Source organism: Crassostrea angulata, chromosome 3 (genome assembly GCF_025612915.1).
Source record: "Crassostrea angulata isolate pt1a10 chromosome 3, ASM2561291v2, whole genome shotgun sequence".
NCBI classification, from domain to species: domain Eukaryota; kingdom Metazoa; phylum Mollusca; class Bivalvia; order Ostreida; family Ostreidae; genus Magallana; species Magallana angulata.
This window is the reverse complement of record NC_069113.1, coordinates 2098318-2122839: the sequence shown is the minus strand read 5'-3', so window position 1 is coordinate 2122839 and position 24522 is coordinate 2098318. Positions and strand designations below refer to the sequence as shown.

At 31.3% G+C, this 24522-nt stretch overlaps 1 protein-coding gene across 1 annotated transcript in view; it reads right to left on the bottom strand.

The window, feature by feature from the left end:
* LOC128178651 (uncharacterized) overlaps positions 1-24522 on the bottom strand; it is a 58383-nt gene extending 33861 nt beyond the window's left edge. Inside the window, 19 exon segments of the mRNA XM_052845915.1 lie at positions 113-141; positions 878-979; positions 2195-2206; positions 2449-2529; positions 2808-2930; positions 3433-3546; positions 4030-4076; positions 4179-4340; positions 5359-5459; positions 6388-6419; positions 6547-6590; positions 7960-8130; positions 8236-8372; positions 9003-9158; positions 9311-9467; positions 19580-19723; positions 21326-21654; positions 22253-22416; positions 24457-24522. Of these exon segments, the coding sequence (XP_052701875.1) occupies positions 113-141; positions 878-979; positions 2195-2206; positions 2449-2529; positions 2808-2930; positions 3433-3546; positions 4030-4076; positions 4179-4340; positions 5359-5459; positions 6388-6419; positions 6547-6590; positions 7960-8130; positions 8236-8372; positions 9003-9158; positions 9311-9467; positions 19580-19723; positions 21326-21654; positions 22253-22369 (2058 nt within the window). The 5' untranslated portion in view covers positions 22370-22416; positions 24457-24522.

Here is a 24522-nt window from a genome sequence, read left to right as displayed (position 1 = left end):
ACTACAGACAAAATGTGATTAGAAAAGCTCATTTGAGCTTGCAGATAAAAACTACTTTGCATTTCTTGAAAAGGATATTTCAAATCATGCTTAAAATAAAGAATATACTCACAATGCTGCTACTAGATTTGTCTGTATAATCTACGAAAATATGTTTTAACACTTATTAACTTTTATGATATTATAAGAAAGGACTTTATTTGGTATGGTCAAATATCTGCCCCCAGTTTTAACCAATTCTTTAAATAATATCGTATAAAAATCAAATCTACATAAATCATTGTACAGAGATGCCTATCAATTTAATCTTGATTTTAGTTATCATTGCTCATTAGCTGTTTATCTATTTCGTCACCTAAATGACCTAATTCCCGCAATTTTGCAAGTCAATGATAATATTCTTTTTTTTTCTTTATGTTTTGCATTCGGAGGCATAGAGCGCAGGTCTGCTCAAGTGCGATTTTTAACACGTTTTTCTTCAGATGATTATACACACTTTACTAATAAATGGTACTTAATCAAGCCTGCGCTCGATAAAAAACCATCGAAAAAACCTATATCTTGCTACAAAACACCAATTTATCAAATAAAGACAATCTTCATGACGTCATTTCTACAGTATGACGTTACTGTGGTGATGAACTTTTACACCCTTATTTTAAATATGATTTTATCTATCTTAAATTTAATTTTTTAAAGTTCTTTATGAAACATTAATATCGGGGGCAAAAATTGCATAATACCGCACATAGTCCTTTATAATAATTGTAATAAAATCTCATTACACAATTCTAAAGCTATGTTAAACTACATGTGTATAATTACTGTAAGTTAAATGTTCTTGATTTAAACGTTAACAACAATTATTAAAACTTACTTGACTTGCATGTCTCATTATGTTGAGACCACAAAGCACAAACACAGTGATTCCTCACACAAACTCTTGCTTCGCTCTTCAAACAAGTATGAGGGCATTGCTCTATAAAACACAATAGACACCTCTCAATGCTTACATTCATGTGATATCATCTATTTAACTATATATCTGTAAAAAATGTATATATATCTCTTTCTATCTATCTATCTATCTCATTTATTAATCTACATATTTATATATTCATTTTCTACAAGTATCTATTTATTTAATTATCTACCATCCATTTAACCGCATTTTTTCTGTCTCAATATGTTCTGTTTGTTGAGTTCGAACACCGTTAGCGCAAACTTATATATAGCTTTGGTTTGTATCCTTTGCTTAATCTGTATAAATCCTTGTAAAACGTAAGATTAAAGCTATATATACGTATAACACGAATTGATAGACATAGAGAAATGAGTTTGAAGATATAAAAAAGTTTTTTGGTTACATTAATCTTTTATTTTACAAAGCAATTTTCTTATATTTTCTTTTACACTTTTTTAAAATTTGACGCAGTAGTATTTCTTTCGACTTATTAAAAAACATTTACTTTTTAAAATAACTCGTAAGGTTGATATAAAAAACAACGAATAATGATAAATAGTGATATGGTGTCGACTGTTTTAAAACTATTGGCTATATATATTAATAATGATTTTGTGGTGTTTTTCTGAATATTATTTGTCCGGACTATCAAATTTTCAAGATTTACTCCCCCTCTTCTACTCTCTTGTCATTATTGTCATTATCTTTTTTGGGGTGGGTGGGGGTGGGGGGTAGGTTTGGTTTTTTTTTCGGTTACAGATTAACCATCACCTCATTTGCAAAAGCGTACGCATTCTTTAAAGAAACTTATAACACTATGGTGTAGGTACATGCATTTGTTATTTATCATTTACATTGTATAAAACGTATGTTCAGTGTATATTGATATAATGATAATTTAGTACAATAAGGTATTTTTAATTTTTGATACTTGCCCTGAGGTTATACATGTATTTGGGATGTGTTTGGTTTGTGTTGCAATTCTATTTTTGGATCTTAACTGTTTTGGCAGTATTCTGGTCAGGTGACTCGTTTGATGAATGAGCATTTATGTATAAATAGTATCTGTTTTCATAAAATATAAGTTGGCTGTTCATAAAACATAAAACACGTATCTAGCATTTTTTATTTACCAGTAACAACGTATGTCTCAAAAGGTTCAATCTATCGTCTTGTTTCTAGCAAAAAACTTTTTTAAAAAGTTTACTGAGGAATGAAACAAACACTTACCTTGTATATCGACTGGAAAAAAGGAAAATTTGTACAAATTGCTCATTTAATATATATATTTATATATATACTTGATTTGTGCTCAATTATAAAGTATATCAAAGATACACTATTGATTTTACAATTGATTTAACAAGAGCTTGGCAATAGTTTGTGCATATAATTCAATGAACTTTCAAAGAAAAAAACATCCAAACCGGAAATCTAAAGTGGAACCTATATGAAAAGTTTGAAAAATTTAAAAGTCAACATACCAGAAAGACACTGATAAGAACCATTATTTTGCTGACAAATATTATATTCACTGCATGTGGTTGGATGGCAAATATCAATATCTAGAAATAAACAATCATTAAATTACAACATTCATGTTTAAACTTTCTTTTGAATATTTTGTTTGTGGTAGTTTCCAGAGGCAATGGAGCAGAACTATTGCAATTAAAGAAACAAGGCTAATAATTATTTGTAACTTTCGTGGATTATCAATATATGAGAAAATAGTTTATCGTGGAAAGGGAGTGTTTGTTTTTTGTATTTGATATTTCACTATATATCAATGAAATCATCGTATAAAAATACTACGAGATAATAAATGCAGAATGTCTCTATTCACCGACATCACATCTTATGCCCGTCTTTCCCGGTGGACATGGGAAACAAATGAAGTACGGTGGCGTATTCACATCAATGCAGGCATTAGAACCAACACAAGGTCTCTGTTGGCAGACTTTTATACCTATAACACATTTACCATAAAAAGCACAGAGATATTTTTCACGTAAATGGAGATTCACCATCGCGCCGACAAGCAACTTAAAAGTGTAGGATGTAATATAAATGTTTAGATACTAAGCCGCCGGTAAACAGAATATATAATGCATGACACGAACAATTGAAATTGTCATATTTAAAGACAAAATAAAATTACATAGAATAAGAACAAAAGGTCGATTTTCCTTGTTTCAATCAATGTTATCATATTTGCGCAGCCCTTAGGGGCCTAAACCCCAGGCCCAGAGTTTATGAATTTCATAATTTAGGCTGATGCTTAAAAAATACTAACAATCGGATTTGTTAAATCAACAAATAGTAAAAATGTAAAACTGTTAATCGACGACGCACAGCGAACGAAGACCAATGTCAATGAGTGACTCAGGTGACCAAAAATGTATACATCATTAAACTAAAGACTTTCAGAATATAATGACTATATATGATAAAGAATGTTTTTTACTTACGTCTTTCACATAATGTACCATTGAATCGTTCGGGGCAAGTACATATAAAACCTGATTTATCTTTATAAGCTGTGCATCTGCCATTATTTTGACAAGGTTTGGATTCACATGGATCTATAAAATTAAATTAAATTATAAAATAGAGTACGTGTTATAAGTTATTAAAACATAACAAGTAGACACATTTCTTGGTACTTTTGTTTTACAAGAATACACTTCGTTCGCTGAAATTCCAAATTTGCGTGGAAAATTGATACTTTCTACTGTATCAAGTGACAAATGTTAAAAGCCGTTACTACAAGTAATTCAACAAAGGACAAAGTCAAAATGTCATTATGCGTTCGGCGGTCATCTAAGGACAGCGTCAAAAGGCCATTATGCGTTAGGTGGTCATCTAAGCGTCAACTAATTTATATAGCTCCTAATGATAAATCTTACCGTCGTCAAGCTTCATGTGTCAAGTATAATTCACGTTAATTTTTGTTTTTAATTAACACTGAATTTTCAAATAATCTTTTAATTCATTGAAGAAATCATTATTCACGATGAATATCTTTCTTTAAACCATTGTATAATTATTCTTAAATTAAATTTTACCCTGTCTTTCAACTGCGACAATAAGACACCCCACTGTCCATTCAAATCTAAAACATGTATAAAAATGACAGGTTATATTTTCATTTAAGTTATAAAAAAGATATTAAACTTTTTTACGTCGGCAAAAGAATTAGAGATAGAACATTTACCGATCAGTGGCATTCAAACATATTTTTCGGGGACCTGGTGTCAAGGCTAAGAACTCCACTTTTGCTATCTTGGTGTGTATTGTACCATTTATCACATCCGGGCTGTAGTAAATGGTGACATTTTCTACGCTCGTGTCCGTGCTAGTGATTCCAACGATACCTCTAAATGTTTTAAAATAATTTGCATGATTAGCCATTTCTAAGTTACTACTGATTCAAACTTCACAAAAAGTGCATTTACAAAGACAGATACACTTTGGTTAATATTGCAAAACTTTACAATGTTAAGCCTCACATAATTCCCCGATTTGTTACTTTTTCAATCAATTAATATGGTGTTTTATCTTAAAGGATGATACATGCATATGCATTTGCCTTTACATTACATAAGAAATTTAGCTCGTCGAGACGAAGTCGGAAGGAACTTATGCTATACTCCAGGCGTCAGCGTCCGGACCTGGTTAAAGTTTTGTTGCAGGTCCTGTATCTTATTTATTACTTGTTCTTTCTTTGCCAAACTTGCATGGATAATGCAACTGGACCTATGAATTTTAGATGCTGGAAGAGGTTAAGGTTTATTTGAGCAGGTTAAAGTTTTAGGAGCAGGAGGACTTTGATATCCATTTCTAAATCACCACTCATACAAACTTCACCAAACTTGCATGGACGGTGGGTCATATGATACCAATGCACCTGAAAGGCTTGAATGGGGGATCTGAACCACAGGTTTGGGATTCTGGATGAGATTAAGGTTTTTGAAGCTGGTGCCCTCTAATTATTATATCTTAATTATTACTGGTCCAAACGTCACTTTACCTATCTGGATGGTGGGTCATATGATACTAATGCAGTCTACATGCAGTCTTGAATGCTTTTGAGCCATAGGTTAATGTTTTTGGAGCTAGTTAAAGAGTTTGGAGCAGGTGCACTTTGATAGCCATTTCTAGGTTACAATACCGTTTGAAATTTACAAATGATTTTCAAACGGTTTTTTAACATATGATATACGATATTGTATCAAACCACACTACAGTGCCCATTGGTTCCCAAGATTAATAACTATTTTTTTCATATAATATCATAAAAGTCATGCCTCATAAAGGTGATGCCTCGTCTCGGTGAGCTTTTTTATCTGTGATTTCTAATGTTTTTATCATATAAAACAAACAATCAGACTTACCCTGTGTTGTCTGTCGCAGCAAAGACAGGAAACAAGCAATATGAATAAATATGGCAAATTATGTCTTGTGGATATGGAATTGACGCAAAATAAGGCTTTCCCTATAACGGATATAACGAATTAATAAATATGCGGCCCACAGGCCACATTGCTCACCAAAGCAACAATAGTGTTGAAACAACATTACAATATCAAATTGAAAATATTTTGACAATTTAGCCCAGTAGATTTTGCTTAAAAAGTAAAAAATTATCTTCCAAGTTTTATCTACATATCTTTATGTAATATAAAGCTCTATTTTTTTGTTTCAGTATTTGTTAGAAAAAGTTTGTCTATTTCTTTTTAAAACTATCATCCCCACCATTGTGCCCACCCTTCTCCCGGGAATCATGATTTGACAAATTTCAATATGCACAAAACTAACTTTCACACAAGTTTCAGCTTTCTGGATGATTTGATTTCCAAAAGAAGATTCTTATCAAAGATTTTCTTTGTATACCCCAACGTAAAAAATCGACACAACCCTAACTCAATATGTCCCAATCTCAATTTGAACAAACTTGAATCTACCTCAAAAGCCACTTGAGAAGAATATTTTTCTCTAAATATTTCTATGTAACATTTTGACCCATATTGCGGTCCCAACCTTATCGTAGGTATCATGATTTGAGCAAATTTAGATCAACACTTCCTGAAGATATTTCCATAGTTTGATATTTCTAGGTTTATGAGAGAAAGGTTTTCTTTTATTGAAATATCAATAATTTTTTTAATAATTCTAATGAATATCTCCTTTAATGTAGACCTGGCTTTTTATTTGAACAAACTTAAAAGCCCTTTTCACAAGGATGCTTTGTTTAAAGTTTATTTGATCTTTGTCTAGAAAAAAAGATAAAAATGTTTACAACAATAACGACGCCAAAGATGACGACGACAGACAATGGACAGGTGAGCTAAATATGGCGAAACATGAATAAAAATTTCAAATAACACTTCCTCTTCCCGGCAAAAAATCAAAGTAAAGCTTACCGATTTAGGCGGATGTGGTCGAAAAATGCTGGCTGTAAAACATATTTATAATCCATCAGTTTTATTAAGACGAAGGATTTTTTATACCTGTTGCTTTGATATATCTCTGATTATATTGAACATTTTATTTTTATACTTTGTTTTATAAAATTGTCTTACCTTTTACGTCAATTCTAAAGCAACGCAAGTAAACTGCACTTATTCTGAAATAAAGTTTGCATAAACAAAGTTTTCTTTATACTCATAAATATTGATGATGGTTCCCTACAAAACACTAAGGCATTTACAGAAGAAAAATAATGTATCGCATTTTTCCAATCTCAAATTGAGGGAGCGAATTGAGCGTATACACGGTCTAAACGTTGTAAAAAGAAAATAAGCAACTTAAGGTCAGACGCGACCTATCTTCCATTTTTCCAATCTCCACAATGTGAAGATTTCCACTTCGTTATTTCATAATTATATTTTTATGTAATATGATTCTTTTTTTTGTTTGGATATAACGTGTTCAAATGAAAATATATAGTATGACTTTACTTATAAGCATTCAAATGCATTTTGCATGCTATTTTAAGAAAAATTCGAAATATTCTAGCTCCGAATCGAGCCTGGTAATGTACTCTGAATTTGGGAATTAACAGGTTTTAATATTAATAAATAAGGAATGAAATATCAAGGAAAATTATATAAAATTGAGGAACGTCTTGTCTGTCCTTAACCCCTATATTTTTAGTACTCTAAAATATAACATAAATGATTCAAAAACCCAAAAGAGAAAAAAGTTGACCATGTAAATACAAAAATGTGTCAAGATAAATCACATTTTGCAAGTATTCATTTTGTATTTTGCATTCTTTATATAAAAATGTTCCTATCGTTTAATATATTAAAAATTGCATCATACATATTTATTTGTTTATAAATAGATAATAAGAACTTGTTTTGATGGATCGCTGTATTGCGAACTGCAAAACATTTTTTTACTATGTCCTTCATACAAAATGTACCAATCATTATTAGAGAACAACACAATATTTTAACCAAACATTTGATGAATAGGAACCTATCTTACAAGCATTTCGATCAAAAGAAAGATGCATAGAAAATTCGCAAAAATGGTCTAAAAATCGTCCGATTGGTTTGAAATATTGTTTTTAAAATAGGTCTGACTAACTCAATGTTTTTTTTAACAGGACAGTTTGTAGTCTAAAAATAATTGATGTATTTATTTTAATCATTTGATTTGAAAAAAATAATCATGTTAAAGCTAGACGGAGTCATGTCTGGTTTTGGACAATTAAATAAAGTCAAGTTTGTTAAGATATTAGGAAAAAAATCTTATTATAAGACATTATATAATTTTAAAAAGTAACAGGGTTTATATTTTTGGACGAGCAATGACTTGCAAAACTATTTATATGAACTTTGGACTTAAAAAGTGTTTTTGAAATATCGTGTTGAAGATTTCATTTATCAATTGCAAGTTAAAAAATCATTTAATGATGTGAAAAATTCATTTCCACAACTTAAACGCAAATGGTATAAAAATATTTCCAGAGAATCTAACCATACCCATTGCTATCTTCTGCATTTGCACACACGATGTGTTTCCCAATATCACTGTCTACAGGAGACCATCCCATTGATATGTACACTGCAGTTGGGTCTCCTGGAACGGACTCTATCGCTGTCTTTTGCACGCGTGTCCTGTCTCTTCTCAGAAAGTTGAATTTTATAATTCTTCTATTTAGAATATACATTTGCTGAGTAAAAATACTCCACACTAACATTTCTAAAACTTAATTAAAAATTTCAAGATTGAAGAAAAGGGATTGATATATCTCTTGCCTTGATGTGTCGGTGGGCTTTGCATACACATTGATATAGAAATATCCGCCTACATAGACAGTATACGCTTGGTTGTTTGGTGGTGTTGGTGGTATGAACTCTGGAGGATCAGTCCTTCCTGTTACTTTGAAATACATCTGAATTACAGATAAAATTTACAATGAACTAGCGTTTTTTTTAAATGAAACTGTTTCACATGAACGATGTCAAATGGTACTTGATCCAAAAAATGTAGGTACATATAACACACCATTTTTACACAACAACTGATGTCATTTATTTTAATCATACTAATTGCATACATTTTCTTATCGATTATTTGTGTCACCGGGAGCTATTATAATAATAAAAATAATATTTTTTTTTCAATCAAGAAACTGTAGTTTTTATACGGTTTCAAGAATTATTTTGTTTTATAACTATTCCTTCAGGAGAATTAAAGTACATTTTGAATTTATTGTTCACTTCATTTCATTTCATTTGCAATTTGATTCAAGATACATTTGCAATAAACAAATATGATATGTTGCCGTAATAAATGCAGAGGCAGCCCAAACCCCTATTCAACAATTAGCAAAGTGCCTGCAAGCGTTAAAAGACATAATTACATTCTTGTGAAGTTTCGACATAGTTTATATTTACTAGTCTTTAAAAGCCAAACAACATTCTTACGACTCTTGATTAGCTTAAGTGATAATAAGAATGATTTTCTGATTCAAGATTATATCTTATCGTCACAAATGAATTCTAAAAATATCAGAACGTACCAATAAAGTAACTCTTCCTAATGGAGTTTCATATGCGGAATGACGTGATAGTGTCACAATGTATTTTCTACCATAGTCCTTTACTGTGATTGGAAGAGCAAAAGTGTCACCCACGCTGAATCTTGAATTATTGAGGTTGATGGTAAGCAAACAATCCTTTGCAAAGAAATAAAATAGTGTCAGTATTTTATAACTGTCCTGTGTTCATTAAATCGATCATTTAAAGAGTAGTGAAAATTGAAAAAGATAGGACTAGATTTATCTTCAAGGTGTGTTATTTGAAAAAAAAAAATGCAATAAAACAGTACCTTTCTATTCATCCTTATCATATTCATAGTTGTCAGATTTTTAACTATTTTTTGGAAAGCCCCAGCTTCGATAAAATTAGAAAGTTCACATTCAATAACATCAGCATCATCATCAACAGCTGGTATGTGAATTTTATGCGTCTTTCCGTTTTCGAGACTAAAACAAAATGAAAAAAACAAACCATTTCTTCAAAAACAGATTACTGAAAATTGTCGTTTGGATTGAACGCTTTATATGAGAAGGTTTTATCCATATAATTCCAGTTTTACATAGCACTCGTATCAACAGGAAATTTTTATTGTATAAAACCGCAGTGTTATGTAGTCTTTCTTTCAAGGACCTTTACAAAGAATATTGGCCACACAGTTTATAATTTTAAACCGTATGATGTAGTTTGTAAACTATGCATAATATTAGAATTTATCTGATTTATTTTGATACACAGGGGCCAAGCCCGTTTTAACATTATTTTCAATGTAACCACAAATAAAGAGAGGGGTCGAACTCTGACCCAGATAAAGAAAAAAACTACCAGCTCGCTTCAAAAGCCTAATAAATCAATTAATTTTTAAAACACTCGCAATATGCATATATTTTTCATAAAAGTAATGTCTGAGATACACTCATGCTGAATTTCAAGTTGATGGGTCGTAAAATAGCGGAGATATACGTCATTATGTTCTCGAAGTCGCCAGTTTATTTTTACTCGGACATTGACCGGTTCAGGGCTCACGATGGGATTGTGCCTATGACAACAGCAGTGTTGCAACAAGTCGAGAAACATTCGCACTTATTTTTAAAAATATCACATCAAATGTATGCAGCTTACATCCTTAAATTCCGATAAAATTCCTTAAATACTCTCCAAACTGAACTTTTATTCTGCAGCTACATCAACTTCTGACCAGACCGGCCATTGTTATAGCTAATTTTAAACTCAGTTTCATTGGTTAATATTCCTGATGGTCCAATCAGAATCAGTCCTTCTCAAAGACGTCAAAATGGTTGGCCCTGTCAGAAGTCAATGTGATTGCAGAATAAAAGTTCAGTATGGAGAGTATTTAAGGAATTTTATCGGAGCTTTTGTATGTGAGTAGCTTGCATTTGATGTAAGATTTTAAAAGATTAGTGCGAATGTTTCTCGACTTGTTGCAATAATGCTGTTGTCATAGGCAAAATCCTATCGTGAGCCCTGGACCGGTAAATGTCCGAATATAAATAAACTGGCGACTTCGAAAGAATAATGTCGTATATCTCCGCGATTTTAAGACCCATCAACTTGAAATTCGGCATGAGTGTATCTCAGACATTACTTTTATGAAAAATACATGCATATTGCGAGTGTTTTAAAAATCAATTGATTTATTAGGCTTTTGAAGCGAGCTGGTAGTTTTTTATCTGGGTCAGAGTTCGACCCCTTTCTTTATTTGTGGTTACATTGAAATTAATGTTAAAACGGGCTTGTGTTTTGATACATATGGATCGGCAGTTGCAAATGAAAAAATAAACATGAACGCAATTATTTGTTAATGTTCCCAGTAACACCGGCGAAGACTTTTCTATTTTATGGTTTTAAACCGACATAAAATTACATTTAAGAAAAACAAATTGCTGTTTTTGAAATAAAAAAAGGACTGCAATACGCAGACCTTATGAATGTGTTTTTAACAGAAACATGAAAGTCAAAAGGTTATGTGAGATTTCATCGACTCTTTCCCTTTGGTTAAATAAAATAACATGTGCTGGGGAGACCTCTAATTGCAAAAGTGGTAAAATGATGAATACACTACATGTTACATAAATTATATTGTATTTATTCATTCTACGGTTTTTATCATTACCAAATAAAACTTCGTTCCTTGTATTATATTTTATGTGTATGTGTAACTTAATGTGCATGCTCTGTGTACACAGGTACAGAATGGAGTAATAAATGAAAATATTGTGTTCCTACCAAACCTACAAGTGTCTTTCGACGACTGTTGACATCAGCCAATGAATTTGTTGTGCTATTTCTAACGAACATAAATTATGAAAACGTAACTTTGCTTTGTTTTTTTGTGGTTGCAGTTAATATCACATACCAATCATTTCTTAATTTCATATTTTGATGCCTTTAATTGAGATTTAAACTTTCATACAGACACATCACTATTCTATCATGTATACAATCAGATATTTAGTCAATCATGTTTGCCTTTAATGCGTAAAAAACATATTTGGAATTTAACCAGCTTCGTCTACTAAAATCAAATTTACATGTATGCTATATAGGTAAATAAAAAATCATCACAATTTATGCTATTAAATGCATGTTGTAGTTTCGACGTAACATAAACTGATTTCATGATCTTGACAATAAATATCACACTCCGATTATTTCTTTAAGGGGAATATTTTGTTTCTGTAGTGTTTACTGACAACTTTACAATCTCAGCGCCTTTAAAGTTTAACATGCAGGTGCTCATGGCATATTATCCCGATTCAGATAAGGTGTCCTAGCCTGGCTCCGTAGTCCGTAGTCTATCCATAACGCTACACAGGAACCAGATACACAGTAGCTTATGCGCAAACTAAATGTATTCCGTCCCATCCGGTTTTATTTCGCTTATATATTTTGTGCGTGGAACTCAGGGTCCAAGCAAATCTTAACCCATTTATCTCTACTTTAGACTACCGCCTTATTATCGCTTCTTGTCAGTAAAATAAAGAAAAAAGAGTTTGAGTATTTTAATCTTTTAAATACGATACATTTACTGCTAAAATTTATAAAAATGCGTTCCGAAGAAATATTTAAGGATTTGTTTGATAAATTATTTGTCGAATTTTAGTTGAAAAATTAACAGAATAATTCTATCATGAATACAATGAGATATTTATTCACTCATGTTTGCCTTTAATGTGTATAAATATATTTGCAATTTAACCAGCTTCGTCTCCTAAAATTAAATTCACATGTATGCTATTTAGGAAAACAAAAAAATCATCGCAATTTATGCTATTGAATGTTGTTTTGGCATAACATAAACTTATTTCATGATGCTGACAATAAATATCATATTCCAATCACTTCTTTAAGAGGAATACTTTGTTTCTGCTCTGTTTACTGACAACTTTACAATTTCAGCGCTTTTGTAGTTTAACATGATTGTGCTGATGGCATACATTCCCGATTCAGATAACATGTGCTAGCCTGGTTCCGTGTTCTATCAATAATGCCGCACAGAAACTAGATACACAGTATGTCATGCGCAAACTGAATTTATCCCGTTCAATCCGATTTCATTTCGCGTATATATTTTGTGCGTGGAACTCAGGGTCCAAGCAAATCTTAACCCATTTATCTCTACTTTAGACTACCGCCTTATTATCGCTTCTTGTCAGTAAAATAAAGAAAAAAGAGTTTGAGTATTTTAATCTTTTGAAAACGAAACATTAAACTCTAAGGTTTATAAAAATCCGTTCTTAAGAATTAAGGATTTGTTTGATAGACTATTTGTCGAATTTTTGTTGAAAATGACAGAATAATAGAGTTATCCCCCTTGCCAGCGATTTTTCAAACAGCACCGTAGAAAAAAAAGTCATAAGGTATCTGAGCTGTTATTATTGCAAAGAATGTATTGCTGGTGATTTCACAAATGTGAAAATACAGAATTGTAAGGTTCTCCTAAACAACAAATGCAAAGATCTGGAAGGATCTAACCCTGCAAATTTTATGTACAAATTCATAGGAGATTTTTTTAATATTTAAAACATTTTTTGGTGAGTGTCAAACTTATATACACAACTTTTGTCATTAATTCATATCACATATGAAAAAAAACCCACTGTTTAATGTAATTAAATATGTCATTAAAAGATATTTTACATTGTTAACATATATATATATATATATATATATATATATATATATATATATATATATATATATATATATATATATATATATATATATATTTATATATAAGAAGCACTAACAAACCAACAACACTCGTTATCTATAGTGTCGGATCAAAAGATACACGGTTATAAGATGAGATATAAAAAAAGCATTAAAAATAACCAACGACACGAACAATAAAGTAAAATATTATCAAATTTTCGAGACGAACCGTCCCTTCTTCAGGACAACAAAGTAAAAACTACATATGAAAGAAGAAAAACATCTCTAAAAAAAACACTAAACTAAAAACTAGATAATATATAAAAACTAAAAAATGTATAAACACCGGATCGAAACGTGGCAGCTACATCTTTGTATTAAAGATTTCAAGCCCGAGAAAGAAAAATCCCGTCCGACGCAGCGGACGGTCTGTGAAGAAGTGCTAGAAGATAAAGCGAACGAATTTATTTGCTTATTGAGGGTTGCTGTTAATTAAGTTGTACTAGTAAGAGAATTCGTAGTGAAGGTTTGTAGGGAAGATAGGCTCTGTAAAAGACCGCATGAATATACATAAGAGTCTAAAAACTAATGGGAGTTAAATAAAGAAAATAAAATGGATAAAAAACAATGGAAAATAACAAAACCAAGGAATGAGCTAATAAGTTGAATAAATTACATGAATGAATATTTGTATATGGACCCAAAAGGATGAAGATGGTGATATTGCTACGCTTAGTTGATGTTCATTTTGGTGAAGTCACTTAATTTGTTCATGTCGTCAGGGGGGAATGACTTCAGTCTATGCATCCAACATTTTTCTTTATTTTTTCTCTCCGCATCTGTCCAGTCTGTGTTGTGATCGATAACCAAAACCGTCATGTCCTCTGTGACCATCTAAGTTAAAATGTTCCACGACGTGTTCTTTAATTTTCTTAGTTTTGATGGTGGAACGATGATTATTGATGCGCCTGCGGAGGTCTCCTGTTTCCCCTACGTATTGTTTCTGACAAAATTTACAATTGATGAGGTATATACAATTGTCAGTACGACAAGAAGTATTTGCGAAAAATTTGTAAGTACGGCCAGTGATGGGGCTAGTGAAGTCGTCTGCATCAGAGCTGTGTTTGCACAACAGACATCTGGTGTCAGAACAAGTTTTAAAGCCACCATTAGGTAGAGGGTTCAATCGGATATATATATATATATATATATATATATATATATATATATATATATATATATATATATATATATATATATATATAACAAAAGTATTTTGTGTCCGGTAAAAATGTAATAAAAGAAAAAAGCAACACTAACTGCAAAACATAAGCGCTTTCATTGTTAAAAATCTTCAGACGTTTTACAGTCGTTAAAACTTTACGTTACGTTACCTAGTGATAACGTCAACAATGATACTTTGACGTCATAATGCTTATTGAAGAAAACAATTCTAGAATTATATATATATATGTGTGTGTGTGTGTGTGTGTGTGTGTGTGTGTGTGTGTGTGTGTGTGTGTGTGTGTGTGTGTGTGTGTGTGTGTGTGTGTGTGTGTGTGTGTGTGTGTGTGTGTGTGTGTGTGTGTGTGTGTGTGTGTGTGTGTGTGTGTAAATATTATTCTGTTAATATTTTGATTTTTTAAGCACACACTGAAAAAATATGTTATTGAATAAGCATACAGTGTCAATTTTTCGATACATAAATATATTGCTCTCTTAGTATGAGGGATGTGTGATGATTGGTGTGTGTTTGTGCAATATTCATAACTGTCACATATTTGACTGTCTTTGTTAATATTGTGTCTAGTTTGTGTAAGAGCGAGCGCAGCTGGCTGGCGCGCAGCGCCGGAGCGAAGGGAGCTCTACCGGCAAGGCGTATGTGAATAGAAAATTCGGACTAGTTGCACATTCATTCAACGGATTTTTTGGCGTCAGTAAATCGGACCAGTAATGCATTGTTTTAATCGTCCCTGTAGTTCCCTGTAATCATGGCAATTTTTATCCGATAGATTTTTTCGGCGTCAGTAAATTTTGACCCACAATTCATAGTACCAATGGTTTCCAACCTAACGTACCAACCTCACGTTCTCCCACTAATCAAAGTAAAACCTTTGAAAAGGTTATAAGATGTGTAATTTTAAGACCATCATGCGTTTTAAGTAAATAAAACAGTATACTTCGCATACTTTTATTTCTCAGGGGAGTTTTAAAGAGTAAGACGACACTTAACCAACGTCAGCTTTGACGTCACAATAAGCACTGAAAAGGGGAAATTGCTCTAACTGAAGATATATTGTAAATCTGCTGAAATCACCAAAATCCTCTCAAAATCTTGCAAAGGCTAAGCTAAAGAACAGCTGACGAATAAGGACATTTCTTCAGATACAGATAACAGTTGTAAATTGCACTCTTTTGGATGAATGCTCACATTTATTTTATTCACTAATACGTTTTACGGTGCGACCGTTGGGGCGAGCACAGCATGTGATCAAACAAGGAATTATAATAAATCAATAAAAATAAAATTAACAACGTAAATTTGAATGCAAAAAAAAATAAAACATATCCTGGTGTCTCAGATACAATTTTGTTGAATAAAAAAGATTTTAATATATAAATATTCATTGCACTGTATCAACTCTTTTAAAGTGATTGTAACGTCAGTTCATCCCCCTAGAGTGGCATATCTCTGCCCCTTGTATGCAAGTTATTTTTCTATCATATATGTCGACATGCAAGAAAGGTATGTTGATATGCAAGATAGTTATGTCAACATGCAACATAACTATGTTATCATGCAAGAAAATTACAATCAAAAGAAAACTATAGAAAATCTCAAATAGCGCCAACTTGTGACATCCAAGATGCTGGATGTTACTTATCTAAGTCGACATGCAACTTATTTATGTCGACATGCAACTTATTTATGTTGATATGCAACTTATTTATGCTGACATGCAACTTATTTATGCTGACATGCAACTTATTTATGTTGACTTTCAACTTATCTATATAGACATGCAACTTATTTATGTCGACATGAAACTTATTTATGCTGGCATGCAACTTAGTTTTGCTGACATGCAACTTATTTATGTTGACATGCAACTGATATATGCTGACATGCAACTTATTTATGCTGACATGCAACTTATTTATGCTGACATGCAACTTATTTATGTTGACTTGCAACTTATTTATATTGAAATTCAACTTATTTATGTCGACATGCAACTTATTTATGCTAACATGCAACTTAGTTATGTAGACATGCAATTGATAAGTTGCATGTTAACATATTTATCTCGCATGTGAACATAACTAAGCTGCATGTCAACATATTTATCTCGCATGCAAACGTAACTAATTTGCATGTCGACATAATAAGTAGTATGCAAATATCACTAAGTTGCATGTCAACATAAATAATTTGCATGTCAACATATTTATCATAAATGTTAACATAAAGAAGTTGTATTTTGATATGAATAAGTAGCATCTACCATCTTGGATGTCACATGTGGGCGATAATTGAGATTTCTTTGAACTTTTAATAATTCTCATTTGATTGCAATTTTCTTTCATGTCAACGTAGTTATGTTTCATGTTGACATAACTATCTTGCATGTCAACATATTTATTTTCCAGTTGACATATTTGATAGAAAAATAAATTGCCCACAAGGGGCAGATATATGCCACCATATCCCCCCTTTTTTTGCAGTAGACATTGTTTCTTAAACCTACATATAAAACTTGACTCATCATAGAGGCCCCCCCCCCATGTTAAAAAAATAACATTTTATTTATTTAAGCTCTTCCTCAACTACTTACTAGTTATTGTATTTTTTTAAAAAAATATAATAGTTATTGTATTTTATCAAAAAAAAATCCTACATGTATATATGTGAAGAAGAAAATTGCACCTCAATGTGCTCAATTTCTCAAATTAAAAAAAATTCAACAATTTAATTTGTCTTCTCCATTATAATTAAATGACTGTTGTTTACCTCGCGTAAACTCGTGACTTTTATAACTTTACTCTCACTTGATTGATGAATACACTGGAATGTTGTCACGTGACATGTTAAAGAGCTATAAAAATCAATGTTACCGTATTGACAGGCACATCACTCTAATTTACTATGGCCCACCCATTATTTTCATTTTTATTCAAAAATAACAAAGGGCTACAAACCAGGATAATTGTCCGCTGTACTATTTTCTTAAGAATAGCAATAATTCTTTCAACTCCGCAACAAAAATGTGTCAGAACTATGGAAACTGTTTTAACGATGTCGTTTTTATTTACTCACATTTCACATTTCATATTATTCATTGTATAAAGAGGGGGTCCCAGCGAGTAGTTAAATACAGCATATCATTCTTTAGTTTTTTTTTGTGTACAAGTATTTAACATACTCTAATTCATATAGAATTTCTAATGATCAACCAAAATTTCAGCGTCAATCGTAGAATTATAAGCAAGATGAGCTCAAAATTTTGCTAGGTTTGAGTCATACATGTATTTTGTTCACATGAGTTTATTACATTCAGCTTAAGATTTTTAACTTGGTATTTTCTATTCGGCATTTAAAATGGAAAAAATGAATGGCCTCAGATATGTGTACAAACATAGAATTGTGAGCAAATCTCTGTATCTTGCTTATAATTCGAAACTTAACACTCAAATATGGTAAGTAAATAGAAAATGTAAACAATTAAACACAAGAAACATGCACTATAAAAATAAAGAACACGATTTATTTTTCAAAATGAATCATATACATGTATATATCTACATATTTCCGTCAGTGATATTAAACTCTATTTAAACTGAATAAACTCGAGAAAATGCCGAACATCTCAACAAAAAATATTGCGTTATTCTACCATTACGCAAAAGATGATACTGAATTACCGATAGCCTGAATGAATTGCATTTTAGTTCTTTCTTAATACATCAGATGTTGCTTAATTTGCGCAGGTAAACAGTAAACTGTTTGATTTACCGAAGACTCTGTTTGATTTGATACGTAAAAATCAGGAAATACAAGCGACAGTTCCCAGGTTAACGCAAATCATAAATGAAAACGAAACAAAAATCACAACAAGCTAACACCACCGTCATATGTGAAAACTGTCAACGCATTGAAATATTTAGCCTCAATTTACTTCACAAAATCGGCACCAATGTATTTTGCATGTTTCAAAGATTCCCTTCGTACACGAACTGTTGCACAACAAACATATTCGTCATTGTCAGATCGACCCGTTTATCATATAGTGTCATGGCTGCTTTAAACAAAGAACCTCGTTTTAGAATTATAGAATACGAGTCTTGGTAAAATGGGTAAGCAAACCCGGGCAGGGGCAAAATAAAAGCCGGGGCAGATCGGCAATCGTCAATTCCAATTACGCATTATTTTGCAGTAATATTTACAGCGAATACAAATATACTTGTCAGTAAATATCTTGAAATTTTAATGAGATTGGCAGATTCATAACTGTCAATCTTTTGTTTTGCCCTGGCCCGGTCATGCCTAACCATTTTACCAAGACTCATGGATGCTATAAACACGCCTTTTCTTTCTTATTATTTTCGTAATAACTCAGATTTGAAACAGAATTAGCCCATAATTTTTGCAATTTGTATTTTCCTTCCCATAAGGATTATTCATGCTAAATTACGTTGAATTTGCCTCAGTTGTTCTTGAGAAGAAATTATTTTAAAATGCACCCCCCCTTTTTTTTTTTTACAGTTTTGAGGTTTTCTCCGTTTTCAATGAAAATTTTTCTTTCATTTCTGCAATTTATATTCATCTTTCCATAAGAATGCTTTGAGCCAAATTTGGTTGAATTTGGTTAAGTGGTTTTAAAGAAGAAGTTCAAAATGTCAAAAGTTTATAGACGGACAGACGAACTGAGAGACGGACAGACGGACGACGGACAAAATGTGATCAGAATAGCTCACTTGAGCTTTCAGCACAGGTGAGCTAAAAAGGTATGATTCCAAGCTTAAACTCGCATCGTAAACTCTACACTTCTCTATAAAAATAAGATGGCACTTTGTGTCTTCATCCGTTCTTACATTTGTTAGGAATAAAATTAGTTTGTTCTTCAGTGGCTCATTTCATCAAAATTGCTGACAAACCCGTCAAAATTTGTATAATATCTTTTCCCTTCTATAGCAATGTGGCGATACAAATGACTGAACAGGAAGTTTTTTTTAACAATCCCAAAACTGTATCTGAAATTATCACACATATATAGCGATGACATTTGGTATTTGTGTTATCTAAAATAGCAACGTCATGAATATATGTAATCAATGAAGGAGTGTTGTTGAACTAAATTGAGCTTAGATAGCAAACTTAACTCACCTGTAATACGGTTTTATTAAGACCACAGGACTACTGTTTGGTTTTCCTGTGTCAGTCCGGTTATATGGATCAACTTTTACTTGTAGAAATGCTGGAACAGCTCGGCCCATATTCGTCAAAGTCCCATCCATTACATTTTCAAACCTTGAAAAGCATGATAAATAGACAAAAAAGGTAAAGATGTTCGAATTTGACAAAAGGAATAAAGAATATGTATACTATAGTATTTGGAAGTAAGTGATGTATATTTGTGAATGATATATTGTCATTACTACATTTCTCCGTGCTTTTTTCTAGCTATTCTGATTAACTATTTATCTAAGCGTTAAGCGTTTAACAAGTTTTTTGGTTAACCGTGTAGCTGAAAAGATCTCTATTGATTGATGTTAAAAAATAAATAATGTTCAGCTCTTAATTGTGGCTCCAAACTATCCTGGACAATTATAATTTGAACAAACTTTAATTCATTCCATTTCAGGATGCTTCCGCACAGGTTTCAACGTTTCAAACGAAATCCCTTTAAAGGGGCATGGTCGCGATTTTGGTCAAATTTTATTTTTTGATTTCTATTGTTTACAATGCATCAGTAAGGCATTTCTAATAATCAAATTAATTTTGAGATTGATTCGTAGAGTTATAAGCAAGATAAAGTGCTTACAATTCTTTCTAATGTAAACAAGGCTCGTGCCCTGTTTTTGTTAACATAGGTTCAATATACCAGTAAAAAAATCTTTTCCATCTTATTTGTATATCTTTTTATTTATTTTAGGCATGGATAAACAGTTCCTAACGTTTAACATATTCATTTTAAGTTTAAAAACTAAAATTTTTATTTCAACATTCAAAATGTAAACAAACGCTTTGTTTACATACCGAAGAATTTCAAGCTCTGTAACTCGCTTTAAACTCAATAAATGACACTAAAATTTCGGTTGCCTATTAAAAATGCCTTTCTGAAGCATTGTAAATATTAAAATCGGAAAAATAATTTTTAACCAAAATCGTGACCATGCCCCTCTAAAGCCGATTTCTGTTTAAATGATTGAATACCCCGAATTTATCTTTGCATTAAAGTCAAGTTGGATTTTAAAAATCATTCATTCTAGGGCAAAAAAGTTAAAAATCATTTGAACAATTTTGCAGACGAAAATAACAAAACTGATGAAGAAAGAAACAAATTTGATTTTGGACTTTAGCAAAACGTCAATGTTTAATTAAGTTGTTTTTGGAGGCTGAGTTCTGGATGATAGAGAGATAACTTTTACTAACATACAAGGGCCTTATGGTAGATTTGATCACGTACCAACCCGTATTTATATAATTATGATTCCTTACTTCTTGTATTTACAATTGTTGCAATTTATGACGATGTGATTGCTACACATTTTGTAATTATTACGAATTCGTTATACGGATATGACGGATTACGGATAAAATAAAATAAACATTTGTCTCAAGGACCTCGCTATAACTGATGAGTTTTGTAATATTTTAGTAGCTATTAGTATATGAATCAGTAAGACATTTTACAGTCTGTATTATGCTTTCCTAGTCAATCTATTGCATGTAGAGAGTAAATGGCGTTTCGACAATTTCGTAACATTTATTTCAATTTGAAATCAAAATAATTGACACTATTAGAATGATCCAACAAGCAGAACAGTTTTTCCAAACTGAAGCACTGTGTGTATGACAATTAACAAAGTTTTGATGTAATTTTTTGTTAGTTTGCATTTGGTTACATACATTATATCAAATCTGCGAGGTTCGCTGGTGTTCATAGACACAAGTAAATTTATCTCAGAACTTTCTAATTCCCAGCCTTCGTGTTTATTGACCATTATAACAACATCCCTTATCCTCTTGTTGACTTTATATGTAAGATTTTGATATCCTATTCTTTGAGGACCTCGTAATTCCCATTCAAACGACCATTTTCCAAAAGCCTCAGGGTCATTTGTAGCATTTATGTATTGCTTCCGTCGAGCTGTCACTTCTGATCCTTCGTCATTTTCTGTGCAGTTTTCACATGGGCCTCGCTGAAGTTTCCATCCATTGAGAAAAAAAAGTTTTACCTTTCCGAAAAAAACCCAGGAAAATAAACAATCAAATTCATACACTCAATGAAAACAAACTAATTTTTATCAAAATTAATCTAAGAGTTTACATAAAGGTAAACAAGGATCTTACTTCATTTTAAATTTACATAGCAGAAGACAATATATTTGTCCGGAATACAATAATCAGTGGTCTGAAAGCAATCAGCTTTTTTTTAATGAACCATCAACCTAAAGATCATAGAGCCCTTCGGACTTTATTGGATTTGATCACACCATCACGCCACGAACAGAATTATCACCTAATTATACTCAAAAAATGATTCCTTAATCCTTAAATATATATGAATTTTCATTGCAATTCTAAGTATATATTAACATGAGTATTGATTGTGAGAAAGAAAACGTAGTGACCAAGATTACAACTGAACTAATTTACATTGTAACTAACTAAATAAATAAACGTTATATCAAGATATGTTAACAAGAGCATATTTTCCCTAATGGCAAGATACTTTATTTAATATTAATAAAATTATTAGCAAATGTTTTACCGCATTTCTTTTAAGCTATAAATAACGAGTCTTACAGAGTCAGAGTTCTATAGTTGATTTACCTCGATATGTCCAGGAACGTTGCTCGGACTGCTGCTATAGCTCATGCAACCGCCATAGATTCCATAAACTTCGTTTAATGTCAGACAAAGAAGGAGTGAGAACAAAAGAGGTTTCATTCCTTTGACAGATCTGGTTTTATGTAGGGCGTTGAATTTTTAGATTTCTAGCAAAAAATTCAAATTTTTTGAAATAACTTTACGTTGTTCCATTTAATAGTGAAATTTTATCAGCCTGTACATGTATGTATTTCTTGATACATCAGTGGTACGCATTTACAAAATATGTCTTTTTTTTTTATTAATCTATATATTTTTTAAACAAGACTGGTTTTTTTTAAGTTTTCCGCTGTTATTTTTTGTCAGAGTTTGAAAAAAATTGATTACAGTGGATTCAATTTGCAATTGTTGACACACATTGAAATACTTCTATGAAAACACATAAGTAAAATTTGGTATTTCAAGCTCAACACAGGATAATTTCAAGTTCTACACATTATCGTTTGCAATGTATAGGCAACAAATCTTACTTTGGATTGTAAATACTAAATCTTTGAAACAGAACGTTTGAAAAATATATAAATATGATACCAAAAAAGCTAAACAAAAATCCTGAATTTATTAAAGTCTTTTGAAAATTGAACAAGGGTTTTTCTTTGAACATTTCTTTGAAAAATTTTTGTTTTTAATAAAATATGTAGTAAATCGAAAAATGATATACTTTTGTCACCTGAGTGAAGGTACAATTTCAGTCATATGTTGCCTTGTTTTAAGGTATTTATCAAAAACGTAAAACAATTGACATTTCTACATTTATTTACACAAGAATACCAATAATTTAAAACATCTATGAATAGTTACCTGATTAAAATTTCACAAGGGTAATTGTGATGTCATAAACAGTGCATTTTCCTGTAATTTTCTTAAAACTGAGTGGATCACTCAATTCTTTGGTGTTTTTTAAGGTCAAGATCTAGTAAATAATTCCAGACTGTCTTTTTGGTGCTAGAACCATTATGTCATAATTGATTTGATGAATCTTTCCCCTTATTTTACGGCTTTAAAGAAATTATGTAGAAAATAAAACAATATATTTATATTCCATATTTAATCACGAGACATGTAATCCCGGTACCTATATTCTATTTGACATCATTTTAAAAAGGAGGTCAAGAGCTTGTGTAATACCGTTTTGGCGAGACTGAAGGCATTCTAGATATATTTCAGTCAAAAATACACAAAACTCCGAGATTTGTTACTTTTATCCTTCATATTTCATAGAAAATGGTTTTTTACAACATTTTTTTTGTGTCTCCCAAAATCTCAAGCCCCGGTTCACCCTATGAAACAAAGCTATTGTTATGAAGCATCATCAAAATAATTTATATCTTGAATTTCATAAACCTGTAGGCACCTTTGATTTACTAGATCTTTACCTTAAAATAGAAAACTATGTCTGCAATAGTCGCCCACGATGAAACTCACATTTTAACTTTTTCATGTGATAATTTTGTACCGTCTCATTTATAAATCATTATTTGAAATTTTATTTAATATGTTTTTCTTTTTATTTACATTTTAACATAAGTAAATTCCTCAACAAGTAGTTTCTGGCATCAAAAGAACTATGTACACTGAACCTTTCAAGTATAAGAAATTTTTATGTTGTTTGTGACATTGAAGCTATAATTTCCCTTGCAAGAAATCTGCATGTTCTCAAAATAATACACTCATTATTAAATGTTGTAAAGAATTTACCAAAATTTGGGGTTTATACATAGAAAATATAACCTTAAGCTTTGTACATAAACATGTAAATTATTTATTTTAATCATGTTATATCAAACACTTAAACATGTTGTAATTATTAATACTATGCTTTTTAACTCATCGCTTGGATCTCAAAATATCAAAAATGCCCTTTTTGTACACATGCAAAAGATCTATCAAGGCATTCAGAATTATTAATTTTAAACCAACTCATTTTAAAAACTTACTTTGTTGATCATGAAATGTAGATTTTACCTTACCAATACAATGACTAATAAATAACATATGGTTGATGAAATATTCATTTACACAATAATTACAAAGATTCCTACGGGTTATATTTTACAGTTGACAACTTTTTAATAATTGTTTTATGAACTTGCACAGAAAAAATATCAACAAGATTTATAAATTGATATGATGTATGCAAATCTTACCTTTTGGACAAGAAAATTAAGAAACTGATTTGCTGCTCACTGTTCTTAAAGCTGATTTGATTAAAA